At 37.6% G+C, this 15349-nt stretch overlaps 2 protein-coding genes across 2 annotated transcripts; both read right to left on the bottom strand.

Annotated features, from left to right (window-relative positions):
* Positions 1–4858: 4858 nt before the first annotated feature.
* LOC137388025 (protein FAM200C-like) lies at positions 4859–5464 on the bottom strand. The gene has a single exon (XM_068074546.1). It carries the CDS (start codon positions 5462–5464, stop codon positions 4859–4861), a length of 606 nt encoding a protein of 201 aa, XP_067930647.1.
* Positions 5465–10630: 5166 nt separating this feature from the next.
* Positions 10631–11290, bottom strand: LOC137388004 (protein FAM200C-like). The gene has a single exon (XM_068074525.1). It carries the CDS (start codon positions 11288–11290, stop codon positions 10631–10633), a length of 660 nt encoding a protein of 219 aa, XP_067930626.1.
* Positions 11291–15349: the final 4059 nt, after the last annotated feature.

The raw sequence follows: 15349 nt of genomic DNA, 5'->3' as shown, positions 1-15349 counted from the left end.
ATTCAGCATAGTATATACAGTCAATCTAGCCAATATAGTCAGTTGAGAACAAAAAACTGAGTCACTTTTTAACTAGATTATAATTAGGTTACTATTTAGATCTTAAAAACAAGATACATTAAACTATCATATTGTTGATATTATGGATGACATGTTACTTAACAACAAAATAACAACACAAAAAATTTAAACAATCAGGTTTTATATATTCATCTAAAGGAGGCTTCAAAAGGTCATATTTTGAACTTCTTGGGTATGGCAGCTCTCATAACTCATATTCTCATAACCACCCTGACAGATGTAGGTTGCTTTAGTGTATGTTCACAGGTAGACATTGATCACTATAAGAATAAATAGACTTTAAGTTTAAATGAATACCATTTATTCTACTTGCTGCACTTTAGGCTATTGCAACTACTAATGCTTCCAAAGCAAATCAATGCTGAAATGAGCTGCAGGAACTGAGTACACACATGTATGTATATGAAGAGATGAGGTTGAAAAAGATAAATTTTTATTTAGGATTGAACCTAACACATTTGTCATTGTAACTCCATCATACTTAACAAATGCATTGTTGAGTCAATCAGTAAAAGATTGAACCCACAACTCTATTATAATGGGAATTGTGGGAAGGTGACAGCGCTGAAGCATCATGGGAAGAACATTTTGCTGCTTTCTAAAGCTGGTATGCCTATAGTTAAATGAAAGGCACTCTCTGTATTATTTGTATTTGATTTCAGCAAAAAATCAATATACACCTGAGAAAGAATTAGCTGAGAGAGAAATGTTGGCCTCGACACTATAACTACATTTACAAACCTATTAGCAGAAACAAGCTTTAGACCAAATACTTACAAATTATTGATTACCTCTGGTGAAATACGATATCTACACAGTCTTGCAATGAACATCCAAACCCTACAATAAAAACAACTAACTTAATTGATTTTTTCTCGAATTACTCCTGGCACAGTTGAATTGATTTTGCTACATCTGTACTTCAAACATGCAAGTTACTACCTGGACAGGTGGCTGATAGACATTCAAAAAGACTTGGAGACTTCAACCGATAACGCTATTTTCGGTTCAACTCTTTTGAATAATTTAACATTAGACCAATAACTAGCCCCTTAGTACAATACTAGTCAAAAGAAAGCGCTTTACCCTATAGTTATGCAGTTAGTTACCAGTTACCAGTTTTATTACAGCTTACAAGTTACTAATAAGGAACTCTGTATAATGCAAGCCATTTTTCAGATTCATACAAATCATATCTTTCTGGAAATCAGTGACTGTAACCAGAATTCCACAAGTTTATGGTTTGAGTAGTTAGTAGGGGTATTCATTGTACACTTCAACTAAAGGAATTTTAGAACTTTTATGTTTACACACATTCATTGCTAAATTGATAAACAACAGTAAGGCACGTGTGAACAATATAAAGAGTTCTCTGCTCTTTACTCGGTGTTTGACGAACAGTGAGAGAAGACTAATCTTAATTTTATTGCAAGTAATCACCAGCTGTTAATGATATATCTGTGACATGCTCACCAAGCCGCTACTGCAACTTGTTAAAGACCCATTTGCTGTCATGAATTTAGCTAATGCTAACTAGAACACACGCAAATAGGCTGTCTGAGCTCGACATAACCCTAGTTTACCTTTCTATGATTTGAAGCTTGCCAAAGTTTAAATATACAGACAGCAAGGTTTTCTATAAGAGTCTCATTGTGGTTCCAGAGTCTCAACCATCTGAAGATGTAACAGACCCTCAACTAAATTATAGTATTCAAACATGATTTTACACGCTGTAGTAAGTGCACTACAGATTCTACACATAATTTTGTAGCATGTCTATGTTTATAGGAAAACGTTTTGCTGTCCATTCATTAATTTGCTTCAGCTATTTAAATGTCTTTCGTCATATGAAACTTTCCAAAGAAAACTAAAAAATGTTTGAGATTTCAGTTTTGCTTGAAATTAATTATTATAAAGCATATAAATAGTGATACATTGACATAATCATAAGTTCCCTCCTTGCCATAAGCACAAGTACACCCATGAGTAGCTCCGTATGTCTGAGGTACTGTATGTGGGGCATGTGTCTTAAAGCAGTAACAGCAGCTTCAGGTCAACAGATATAGCAAAGATTGTTCAACCTTTTGAAAGCATCACCACAGCCTTACAGGTGATATAACTCAGGCTATGTCTATGTAAATGTATGGATACACTTGAATGAGTGTTTTGGGAAAGTTAAATTTGTCTTCCTTTCTTACTCAATGAGCGATAACTCCCAATAATAAGAGCTGAAGGCTGAAGCTTTTATTCTACTCGTCAGGTGTTTGCTAATATAAACTGTTAGTACTGAACTATTTTAGTCATTTTTAACATATTTGTAGCTTTTTAGAATGTTGAAATTTTTTAACTGTAAAAACAAGACAAGGAAACATTTTTTAGAAACCAATGAAAAAAGATAATACTTATGCTATTGAAATATCGCTCCTGGACATTTATCTGTTGATACTGAGGCAACTAGAAAACTTTCATTTATTCAATTTGCAGTTTTTGTAACTGAAAATACTTTTAATACTTAGTATAGCTTTAAAAAAAATTCTGAAAAAATCGTCGGCCCGTAGTACGATCTGCATTCATTAATTTTAGATTGCTGCATGTTCATTTAAGTTGTCAATGAACATTCATGGTTTACCGCAATAACATCAGATATTAAAGTTTAAAGGTTGACTTGCAACACAATTCAAATTACAGTTATTTAGTATCAAAAGACTCACCATGTCTTACTCTGTTGTGTTGTAGGTGCCAAATACGTGGAAATGTGACTACAAGCTCTTAAAAGCTCAAAAACGAACAGTTAATCGCAGCCACACGAAACCGCCATAGTTTGGATTCGCTTTCCAAAATGGCTCAAATGGAATTCAGAATCAACATTAAGAGTATTTTGAGTTTTGTAATTTGTTGTTTATTAGCTCTTACAATAGAAACTGATAGAATAAATTTAATAGCCAACTATATTATACATTGTTAAAATTAATTCTTACCTGCAGCAGGCTTAATTAAACACATACATCAGCTGTAACTGTTGTAGATTATGTATTATGTCAGGATGCTAACAAATCTTAATGGACTTCATAAATGACTAGAGTTACCAGTGGTTTATCAAGTCTGTCAATGTTGGTGAAATATATATGTTTTTATAGCAGTTAGTATCCTCACTTGCTATCAGCTTTCATCTGTTAAAAACTCTGCTACTGACGTGCTAGCCAGTACTTCTAATATGGTTTGTTATTCAACATGATTTCCTCGTTAGTTTTAAAGCATAAATGAAACAGATAGAATTCCTTTATAATTTGCTTACTTATGAATACAAGTTTAACTTAGGCTGTTCTCTCCTTCCATCAGCAAACAAGAATGGTGTCAGAAGCTATTTTTGCCAGACCCTGTCTGGTGTGTAACCATTACTTGACATGTCATAAAGAATTATAGATTTGGGCGTTTTGTACAAGCGGGTTTCATGGAAAAAAGGCTTGAAATATGAGTTGTCGGCTCTTACTTGATCTTTCACTGAAGGTCCCTGTAGACCAATTTTAATAGCTTTTAATGTTTTTGTTTGCGCTGTGCATGTTATCTGATCTGATCTGCCAGAAATGATGAAATGCTCGTAGCTAAACCGCAGTGTTATCCAATAAAAGACATTAGTATAATAGTATAGTATAGCTGGTTATTGATGATTTAGAATATAATCTTTTTAGTTATCAGGTGATAACTACATGTACTTGGTTAGGGGAGATTTAAATTATAGTAGTACATACTAACTGTGTAAACAAAATACCAAACAAAACCTTTGGAATGCAGCCAGAATTTTGCTTCAAAGATTTAGTGCATACCCAAAGCTGTTTTGTGCAGACCCGTATTTCTTAAGGCGGTTGAGCGGCTCAGCCGCCCAAGCCACTCCAACTTTTTAAGGATTTCCGACGGCCAAGTACTAAAAATTGGTCAGGTATAAGATCAGGTATAATGGCAGTGGCTCAAAACCTGGTCAATTTCTGGGTCGTTTTGTAGAAGTGTAGCTTAATCCGGAAATGAAAATGTTTTGTCAGCACTAAGCGACGAGGTTTTAAGCCAGTGCCAATGTTTAGTTGGTTAGAAATTGAGTCTGTAATCTTTTTGTTTTGTTTAACAAAATAAAGCTTAAACATCTTTTTAGGCAAATCTTTAATTAAAAATATGAGATCTTTCATCAAACTAGCATAACGTATTCACATAGCTGTTTATCATAGTTTGTCGGGTTAAGACAAAATAGTAACATGCTCACGAAACGGAAAAAAATCTTCTCAAAAATACATCATTAATTATTCTGTATTCGTTTATACAGTGTATATGAAAAATATCTTACATACGTTGTAATATGATTGCACTTACATGTATGTAATGCGGTACGACATAAGTCAGAGGTTCCCAACCTATTTTACTATGTTCCCCCTAGACATGTTCAGAAATTTGAATTCCTCCCACACATACTACATGGCTAAAAACAAAAACTAATACAATTTAGAATGAGACTTTATTGTACATGTGCAAACACATAACAAAATATTTTTATACAACATGTAATTATGTAATTATTGAGATTTCTGTTGCCGCTCATTCGGGCACAGTACTTCAATGTGAGGCTTTGTTTTGGACAGAGCACAGCGCGGATCATTTTGTACCATCAATTGATCACAAGCTTTAGACTTAATGGTAAGTACATGTAATGTTGAGAAGCCTGACTCGCACAGATATGTAGTCACAAATGGCAGCAGTTTTGTGGAGGGCATCTTTTGCTACCTTACGATAGTTAATGATATTTCTGTTGCTGTTCATTCTGGCATAGTACTTCAATCCGAGGCTTCGTTTTGGACAGAGCACAGCGCAGATCATCCTGTGCTATCAATCGATTACGAGATTTAGACTTAATGGTAAGTAATGTTGAGAAACCTGACTCACACAGATATGTAGTCACAAATGGCAGCAGTTTGTGGAGTGCAATTTTCGCTACTTTGGGATAACATGTGGTCATTGTTGGCCAAAAGTCAGCAATGGACATTGTTCCAAATGAAAGTTTTGCAGCCGAGTCAAATTTTAACTCTAGAAACTCATCCTGACAGTCATCTGGTATCATGTTGACTTCACACTGAAATGGATTGATGGTCAGATCCAAGTCTCCGCTAGGTATTTTAGGGAAATATCTTTTGAACTCTGTGTGAAGGTGTTCTAGATGTTTTGCAATCTCGTCCTGGATTTCAGCAGGAAGAGCCAAGTTGCCACTGTCCAGCAAGTTGTCTAAGCTTTCAAACATTGCAACGTTTCCACAGCAGACTTTCTTGTTCCATTTCATCAGCTTTGCTTGAAAAGCATTCAGCTGGTTGATAAATCTGATCATGTTAGTATTAGGACCCTGCATTTTCAGATTTAGTTGATTAAACTGCTCAAAAATATCTACTAGATATGCAATCTGAATAATCCAGTTGTTGTCTGTGAGATGCTTATAGAAATTCTTTTTACCTTGTTGCTCGCTAAACAATATCAGTTCATTTCGGAGGCTGAAAACTTGAGCTGTGACATTACTCCTTGATAACCAATGAACATTTGTGTGATACAAAAGTGTTTGGTGCTCAGCATCCATGTCTTTGCAAAGTACCTTAAATAGCCTGGTGTGCAGTGCATTGCTCTTTATGTAGTTAACTAATTTGATTACCTCCTGTAAGACAATGGAGAGAGATGAAGGAAGGGTTCTAACTGCCAGTGCATGCCGGTGCAGCATACAGTGAGTGCTCTTTACATTAGGTGACACTTTTTTACAAGAGCTTGAAAGCCTGATCTTGTGCCTAGCATAGCTAGTGCCCCATCTGTACAACACCCAATAACATTTTCCCATTTTAGATCTACCTCATCAAAAAAGTTGGAGAAAACGTCAAAAATGTCTTTAGCTTTGTTTGTGGTTTCCAGAGGTACACAATGTTGGACAGGAAGTAATTCAATGAACATTAACTGACTCATAGATGAGGTCAATGTTTACATGAGCCACAAGTCATCAATGTGGTTTCTTGACCTTACTTGAACCCAGGTTAATCTGTTATTGTCAAACTATTGTTTTTACATCCTATGTGTATATATATTCTGGTAGAATTGCAAATAAATCAGTTAGTCAGCATATACCTAAGAAGATATTTCCAACAGGTTATGGGCCCAGTCATAGTGGCTTATTAAATTTACTACTTTACTATTTATTACTGAACTGCATCAAGCATGGCGACTGGTGAAGAAAAGTTAAGTTTGGACAAGCTGACAAGGAACAATTAAAGCACATGGAAGTTTAAACTAAGACACCTGCTGATAGCTAAGGAGCTATGGGAATTAGTGGATGGGTCTGCTGAAGAACCGACAGAAGCAACAGCCAAAGCAACCTTTGTGAAAAAGACTAATCAGGCTATGTCGCTGATGGTGCTCTCGGTAAGCGATGATCTGCTATACTTAATCACTACCTGTGATAAGCCAAAAAAAGTGGGACATCCTACAAAAACATTTTGTGCGGGATACTTTAGCAAACAAGCTATTCCTCAAAAAACAATACTTTAGAGCGTTAATGAAAGAGCTCTCCTCTGTGGAGCAGCATTTAAAGTTTATGAAAGAATTAACTGATAAGCTTGCAGCAGTAAATGCTGTAATATCTGAAGAAGATCAAATCGTGACTCTACTGGGAAGTCTTCCAGAAAACTTTTCCACACTAGTGACAGCACTGGAGGCTAGAGTGGATACTGGCCTTTCAATGGGGTATGTACGACAGGCAATACTAAATGAAGCGCAACGTCAGGACGAAAAATCATTTGGAAACTCAAGGTTGTCATTACCAGACTCTGCCAATCTTGCCAACAAGAGAACGCAACTCAAAAACAAACGGCAGAACCACGACAGGAAGTGCTACAGATGTGGGAGTCTATCATATTTGAGATCGAACTGCCCAGAACTGAAATTGAACGTTGGTGGTTACGCTCATCGACAAAAACACGTTGCAAAGCACGCTGCAGACGATCAAGCTGAGAGCTGCTCTGACTCAGCATTCACCATACAAAACACTAGCGCTACTGACAATAAGACATGCAAGTGGCTCATCGACTCTGGAGCCATGAGTCACATGACATTTAACAGGAGTATATTCAAAGAGTTTACCGAGTTCGGAAAGCCTCGGAAGGTGAGCCTTGGAGACGGCCATCAGCTGGATGCAGTCGGCATTGGTAAGGTGGAGGTCTACACCGCGGTAAGTCGTACTAAGTCTAAACCAAATACTATGCATGATGTACTCCTCGTCCCTGCAATGAAGGTGAGCCTGTTCTCCGTGCATTCAGCAGCATCTCATGGTGTTATCTTGCAATTCGGCCACTCTCGCTGTTGGCTGAAGAACGGAGTGGCAAGGTCAGAGCCACCGGAACTTTGATTGACAAACTCTATTATTTAGACACATGTTTAAATAAAGAACATGCTTAGGTAGTTTCAGAGTTATGGCATCAACGCTTAGGGCATGCAAGTGCATCTGTCGTGGCAAATGCTAGGGACTTAGTGACAGGAGCTGATTTGTCTACTGTCAAAATTGATGTGTGTGAACCCTGTATTTTGGGAAAAATGTCTAGGAAACCTTTTCCTAAAAATGGTGTTGTTAAGTCTAGTTGGTGACTAGAAATAGTACATACTGATGTGTGTGGCCCGATGAAAACAAAATCCATCGGTGGTAGCCAGTATTTTGTTTCTTTTATTGACGATTATACTAGACATGCTTTCCTCTATTTCATGCGTGAAAAATCTGAGATACTTTCTAAGTTCAAGGAATTTCAGGCTTTTGCTAGCAATCAGGCTGGCCAGAGTATCAAGATTTTACGTAGTGATAATGGTGGCGAATATATTGGAAAAGATTTTGAAAACTATCTCTCGTCTTGTGGCATTCTACATCAGCTTACTGTGCGGTACTCGGCTGAGCAAAATGGGGTAGCGGGGCGCTATAACCGAACCGTGTGCGAATCTGCTAGAGCTATGGTAGCGCAAGCGAGGCTGCCAAAGCGTTTCTGGGCAGAGGCCATCGCTAGTGCTGCTTATATTAAAAATAGATTACCCACTAAGGCTACTAGTAAAACTCCTTATGAGCTGTGGTGCAAGCGCAGGCCTGACATTAGTCATCTTAGGGTGTTTGGATGTGCCGCGTTTGCCCATATTCCAAATCAGCTAAGAAGCAAACTTGATGTCAAAGCCGAGCGCATGATCTGTATTGGATATAGTGTCAGAAGCAAGGGGTATAGGCTGTACAACCCCACAACTGACACAGTAGTGGTGCGTCGCGACATTGTGTTTGATGAGTCAAAGTTAGGGTTGCCCAGTCAAACTGATCTATCTGATCAACCACAGTCATGTGATGTCGATGCAAGCCCAGACCCAATTGAAAATGGCACTGAAAATCCAACGAGAAATCCGCGTCGTTCTACTCGTGTTCACAAGCCACCTGTGAGATTTGGTATTGATAAGTACACAAGTGCTTGTGCTGATTATGTAGCTCTGAAAGCATGTGACATAATTGAACCCCGCAGTTATTCCGAAGCTATCTCAGGTTCTCAGTCTAAGGAATGGCAGGCAGCTGCTGATGCTGAGTATAAGTCATTAATTCAAAATGAAACCTGGGATTTGGTGGAGCTACCAAAAGGGCGTAAAGTGATAGACTGTAAATGGGTTTTTAAGATAAAATATGATAGTGAAGGCAGGGTAGACAGGTTTAAGGGTAGAGTAGTGGCTAAGGGTTTTGAGCAAAAGTATGGCATCGACTATGAGGAAACCTTTGCCCCGGTGGTCAATTTTCCTTCTCTACGAGCACTGATTTCACATGCTGCCTCCCACAACATGCTCATACACCAAATGGATGTTGTTACCGCTTTCCTTAATGGCAGACTTGAGGAAGAAATATACATGAAGCAACCGGAAGGGTTTAGTCAAAAGGGCTCTGAAAAATTGGTATGTAAGTTACGGAAAAGCATATATGGGTTGAAACAAGCACCTAGGTGCTGGAATGCAGTTTTAGATGAGTTTTTAAAACAGCAAGGTTTTTGTCAGTCAGGTGGAGATCAGTGTGTATACATCAGAGCGCATGATGTTGAGAAAACTATAATTGCAGTGTATGTCGATGACTTGGTTATTGCAAGCAGTTCTGAATCCGAAATGCGTGCAGTCAAAGAGTCCCTAGCTGCTAGATTTAAAATGAAAGACATGGGAATTCTGCAGTATGTACTAGGTATCAATGTTGTGCAAAATAAAAATGCTGTATGCCTGAATCAAGTAACATACATTGAGAAAATCTTGAAGAGATTTGGGCTGGAAGCTTGTAAACCAGTAGGTACACCAGCAGCAGTAGATGTTAGGCTAGTTAAGGATAATGGGAGCAACCCAGTGGATCAAACTCTATATCAATCCATGATAGGCAGTTTGTTGTACTTAGCTGTCGCATCCCGGCCTGACATATCATATTCAGTGGGAGCACTTTCAAAGTACAATAGCTGCCCAACAGAGACACACCTCACAGCTACTAAACGTGTATTTCGCTATTTGAAGGGTACAAGCAACTACACGCTTAGGTATTCCAGACTGAGGCCTGAGGTAGTAGGATATTGTGATGCTAGTTGGGGGGACAATGAAGATAGACATTCAACCAGTGGAGTTGTGTTTACCTGCGCAGATAGCCCCATAGTTTGGCTAAGCAAGCGTCAGTCGACTGTTGCGCTATCGACTGCGGAATCAGAATATATTTCGTTGTTTTCAGCAACAAAAGAAGCTGTGTGGCTTAGACAACTGTTTTCTGATTTTGGTGTGAAGCAATCAAATCCCACTACAATTAATATTGATAATGTTGCGGCAGCAGCAATCGCGAAAAACGGTAAAAGCAGTAAAAACATCAAGCACATGGAAATTAAGTACCATTACGTTCGAGAGATGGTAGCAAAGAAAGCTGTTGCAACAGCCTATTGCCCAACAGAGGTTATGTTGGCTGACCTACTAACAAAGCCATTGCCACGGCAACGATTTGAGGCTCTGCGCTCCAAGCTTGGTATCGTGTGCGGTACATCAGCTGTGTAGGATGCCACGAGTTTGGAATTAATAAAAGAGTAATTCTTTCTGTATGCATAAACACTTGATACTTCGACAACCGATTTAATGTAATAAAAGGTGTGAGGAGGAAAATCATGCTAGAAGTAGGGAAAGCATGTACTTAGGTCAAATTTCTGTTTATGTATCATTATATACTTGTATTACTCATGGAAATCCTTTTCTTTTTTGTGTGATGATTATGTACTGAATATTGTATTAAAATCTGTGCTTGTTTTATCTTTATGACCATATGAATTAAGTGGGAGTGTTGGACAGGAAGTAATTCAATGGACATTAACTGACTCATAGATGAGGTCAATGTTTACATGAGCCACAAGTCATCAATTTGGTTTCTTGACCTTACTTGAACCCAGGTTAATCTGTTATTGTCAAACTATTGTTTTTACATCCTATGTGTATATATGTTCTGGTAGAATTGCAAATAAATCAGTTAGTCAGCATATACCTGAGAAGATATTTCCAACACACAAAACAGAAATTCCTCTTTTATTTCTTCATTGTGTACACATCGGGCATACACCATTAACTGTGAGCAAGAAGCTACATCAGTTGACTCATCCAGGTGAATAGCAAAGAGCCCAAATGGAGATAACCTTATCTGATGGACAACCTGATCTTTAATGTCATTGGCCATGTTGCAAATCCCCTGCACTGTATTATTAGACAATGACACTGCAGCCAGCTTCTTCTCAGCCTCCTTTCCCAATATAGGTTTTGTCATCATCAGTGTACATGGCTTTGTTAAATCTTCTATGATGGTATGTGGCTTTTTCTGATTAGCAATTTCATATGCTACCTTGTACGAGGCCTCCAGTAGTTTGGAGTTTGATTCATGAAAAGCCCTACTCGTGTCTAGTCTCATCTGCCTGAGCTGTTTTCCATGTCGCTCAAAGAAGTTTTGATCCTTTGCTGTATGTTGGGGATGTACTGAGGAGAGATGATGCTTCAATTTGTTAGGTCGCATTGAATCATTGCCCAATACTTTCATGCATAACACACATTGTGGCTTTCCTTCAACATTGCTAATTAGACATTGAAATCCATATTGCATGTAGCTCGCATCATGTTTTCGTTTTTTGCTAGTACTCATTCTGTAATGAAAGTTATTACTAGTTCAATATTTAAGCCATATTTTAACATGAAATCTGTAGTTTGAACAATATTACACACTTATGCGCACCCCCAAATACACAAATGCAAATTATATAATATATACCGTAAGTCCTCATGCTCAAGCCGCGCGGCTTGTCGTTGGGCACGGTTTCTGGTTCAAGGTCATAGACCGCGGCTAAGGCCATTCTTTTAAAACTTACGTGGAGCTCAGGGCGGCTTCTCGATAAATGCGGTCTCTGCTCAGCTCCCACGCTATAACCATAGAATCGCATTCATGATACACTTTCATGTACGGGTGTCTTGGCGACCTACTCATTCATTTTCAAGGTCATGTTTAAGGAATACTTTAGACTAAAGAAGAATTTATCGCTCTAAGTCGAGATGAATTATCAGTGAATTATCAATGAAGATTTTATTTAGTTTGAATTCATGACATCAAATTTCTTGGGTGTTTTTTTGGTATTTTTTAAAAATAAATTTAAATTCCAAACGAAACTTCTATCTATGGAGATGATGAGGTATGTTTAACTCACCACAGTCATAGGTTATTAACACCTTTTCATTCTTGACCGGCATCTTTTCATAAACATGAAGCCCTCTAACAGTGCAATAAAAATCTAGCTGAGACATGGCAAGTAAGTTCTTGATGCAAGGGTTCAGGAATTTTAATTTGAACTTGGAAGTAAATGAAAATTCTTTTCACATGTACTGATGTAGCTTGTTTTCTTATTCAAGAGGACAGGGGTATAGCGAAGCCTGTCTCAACACTCGCTCCCAAAGAGGTCAATGATGACAAAACCTCAGTCGTTAGCCGCGCGGTCTGTGGGCATATGCGGCTTGTTGGTAAGGGCGGCTAGATACCACAGACGGCTTATTGGAGGGTTATTTTTTTCCGTCGTGAGTCATCTGTTTGTGAGTACAAGCCCGCGGCTTGAGCATGAAGACTTACGGTACTGACCTGATGAAAATCAGAATGTACTGTACTGCAGCTACCCTGTTGACTGTTGAGTAATTAGTGCTATTAATATCCACTATTACTTGGTACAAGCAGCCAATAAAAATGCAGCACCACTAAACATCATACGGTACTGTAACAGGGGTTCCCAACCAGAGGGGAATTCCCCTGGTTCCCTTATGTAATTTAAACCATAACTGTCACGAACAACTTTTATTGTGTTTTCTAGGTAAATCAGACACGCTGATTCCGATTTTGTACTCAAAATAAAGATTAGTCCACTAACCTTCAAAGTCATTTAGGCTTTTTTAAAGCGTTTCAATATCCGTTTCGAAAACAACACAATCGGCATTACAAGCTCCGCCCATAAATATGTGACGAAACCTAGCTTTTTCAGAAACGGAAGTTAGGAAAGTTTAGTCCGATTTAAAATAATAGAGATAGGTGTCTTAAAACCCATTATTATCTAAATCCAGCCTGTAAAATAGTTTCAGTTTTTTATGAAAGGGATATAAACTATTTAAAATTGCTCGCAGCTTGTTACATAACGTTTAAATAGGCTGGACGCCGAGAAAAATGAGCTCAAAAAGCGCGGTTTTATCACGAGCTAGCGTTGTTATCGCGCTTTTTAAATATGCAATGCTAAATAGCTTATCTACCTTTCAGAAAAGACTGATATTATTTTTAAAGCTGGATTCAGATATTAATAGATTTTAAAACACCCATCTCTATTATTCTAAATCGGTCTAAACATCTCTACGTAACTTCTGTTCCTAAAAAGCTAGGTTACGTCAAGTATTTATGGGCGGAGCTTGTTATGCCGATCGTGTTGTTTTCGAAACCGATATTAAAACGCTATAAAAAATCCTTTATTACTCTGAAAGTTAGTGGCCTAATCTTTATTTTGATTACAAAATCGGAATCAGCATGTCTGATTTACCTAGTAAATACGATAAAAGTTGTTCGTGGCAGTTATGGTTTAAGCAAAGCATTCATGCCTGGACGGAGCTGAACGTGTCAACATGACAGTTGTAACTGCCCTCCCAAAAATAGTAATGAAGTTTCGAACAGATGTATAGATGTATTTGTTGTGGTATATTTACATCTTAACACCGTGAAACTAAAAGTTTTTAAAACTTGATTAACATATGACATATAGCTAATAAAATATAATGTGAAGTGTTGACAAGAATTGCAAAAACTGAAGACACGGATAAACAACATTAATCCAAAAAATAAAGGGATACGTATAGACAGACATACCTTTTTCACCTCTTTCCAGGAGAAAGTTAGGTGTACAATCAGTTTCTGTTCTTTCTAGTTATAAAGAAGTCTACACTTTCTGAGAGTATAATATGAAATGAATAAGACAACGGTTGCTGAAAATTTATATAAAGCTGGAGGAGAATCATCGTATTGCAAATAGTGACAACATAAGGGCAGCAGGGATTTTATTTATTTCTTTTACTTTGTGGGGCAATACTAAAAACCGCTATTTTTAAAGGTAGGAGGATGCTGAAGAGTGGTGAATCTTACCAAGGTAAACAATTAGAGCAGCTTGTGATTGTCCATTTGAATATGAATCAGCAGCAATAAGGCATTGCACTTGATTGCAGATTGGTTTGCACCTGTGGTTATATCATTACATTGATGGATTGGCAGCTAGCTAATAATAAACAAGTTAGCCGGAATGGACACCATAAAATTTCACAATTATTATTAAAAACATTACAGCAGTTGACTAGTCTTACTTATGGTGGAAAGTGGAAATTGTTAAAGGAAGGCACTCGAGCTTACACTAAAGGGTAAAAACAAAACTCTAAAAAGTCAGACACCTCTCTGTTCCTCCTGTATGTTCAAAATTCCTCCCCCCCAGGGGGAAATTCCCCCTGGTTGGGAACCCCTGGCGTAAGTTATTGAATATTTGCGATTATGTTCTAACCAAATGAAATGCACATTGAAATAATTGTCTACTTTGCTACCATTCTGAGAGCTAAAGAAGATTCTATTTCATTTTAGTGTACTATTTACGTTAGCGTATCGTGAGACAAAGATTGTGAAAAGGCAACAGAAGACATTAGTCTATCTTATCTTTACTGCAAACACCGACTACTCCAACAACTAACTTTATTTAGATTTTGAACATGACCGCGCTCTGTAAGTATTCATTTGTCAATTCAAACATTTTCTTGATTTGTTGAGCAAAAAATATTTTCTTGCTGTTGGAATAATGATGTATTTTTTTGCTCCAATATAAATAATGCGTGTGGCAATTGTTGTGCATCCTTGTTAGCAGCTCTCCCGTTACCTCCACAAGCACAATGTAGCCAATTCTGGAAAATCAGAGGGCAGCACACAAAACCTTTAGCATGATGTACAGTCTATTGGCATTGCTGACGTTATACAGCATACATTGTTTGAAGAGTCGATGCGCAATGACAAAATGTCTGGTGATGGACTACTGGAACAATGATGGGAAGTAGGTTGTTTCAGTTATCGGACGAATCTATCATGATAAATTGTTAAGTTTAATAATTTTACTTTATTTGATATAAAAAGAAAATGTTGCACATAACTTAATTGCTACCACATCAGCACCAAAGCCATAAAAGGCCTTTAACAAGTAGAAATGAGAACAGAATAACACAGTAAAAAAGGGCCACATATACTACATGTAGATATTTAAAAATAAGTGAATATAAGTCTAGGTTATTTAAAAAAAATCAGTGTTGAAAATCCTGAATTTTGTATGTATGCAAGTATGTTTTAATTTGATCAATATATTCACTCAAAATTGAGCACAGTACCAAGCTGAAACAGTTTGAGTTTTTGCATATAAAAGTATTCCTATCTAGAACAAGTTTGTTCTCTATGGCTGCAGATGAATTGGCAATGAGGTGGAGGGCACGCCAGATGCCCTTTGGCGTGCCCTCCCTTCATTGCCAGTTCACCCACAGCTATAGGGAACAAACCTGTTCTATGCCCATCTAGATATTGCATGTATTATAAAGCTTCAGGAAGCATTTTTGCTTTGTCGTTTCTTACTCCTTGCAAACTTCTCTTGGAGATCCTTGATCTAAA

Source organism: Watersipora subatra, chromosome 1 (genome assembly GCF_963576615.1).
Source record: "Watersipora subatra chromosome 1, tzWatSuba1.1, whole genome shotgun sequence".
Lineage (NCBI taxonomy): Eukaryota > Metazoa > Bryozoa > Gymnolaemata > Cheilostomatida > Watersiporidae > Watersipora > Watersipora subatra.
Note: the sequence above shows the minus strand (reverse complement) of the source record. Positions and strands in the feature narration are given on the sequence as shown.

What these genes read in the sequence shown, in the direction of transcription:
- LOC137388025 (XM_068074546.1), bottom strand. Translation starts at nt 5,464, where the DNA reads ATGCAGGGTCCTAATACTAACATGATCAGATTTATCAACCAGCTGAAT.
- LOC137388004 (XM_068074525.1), bottom strand. Translation starts at nt 11,290, where the DNA reads ATGAGTACTAGCAAAAAACGAAAACATGATGCGAGCTACATGCAATAT.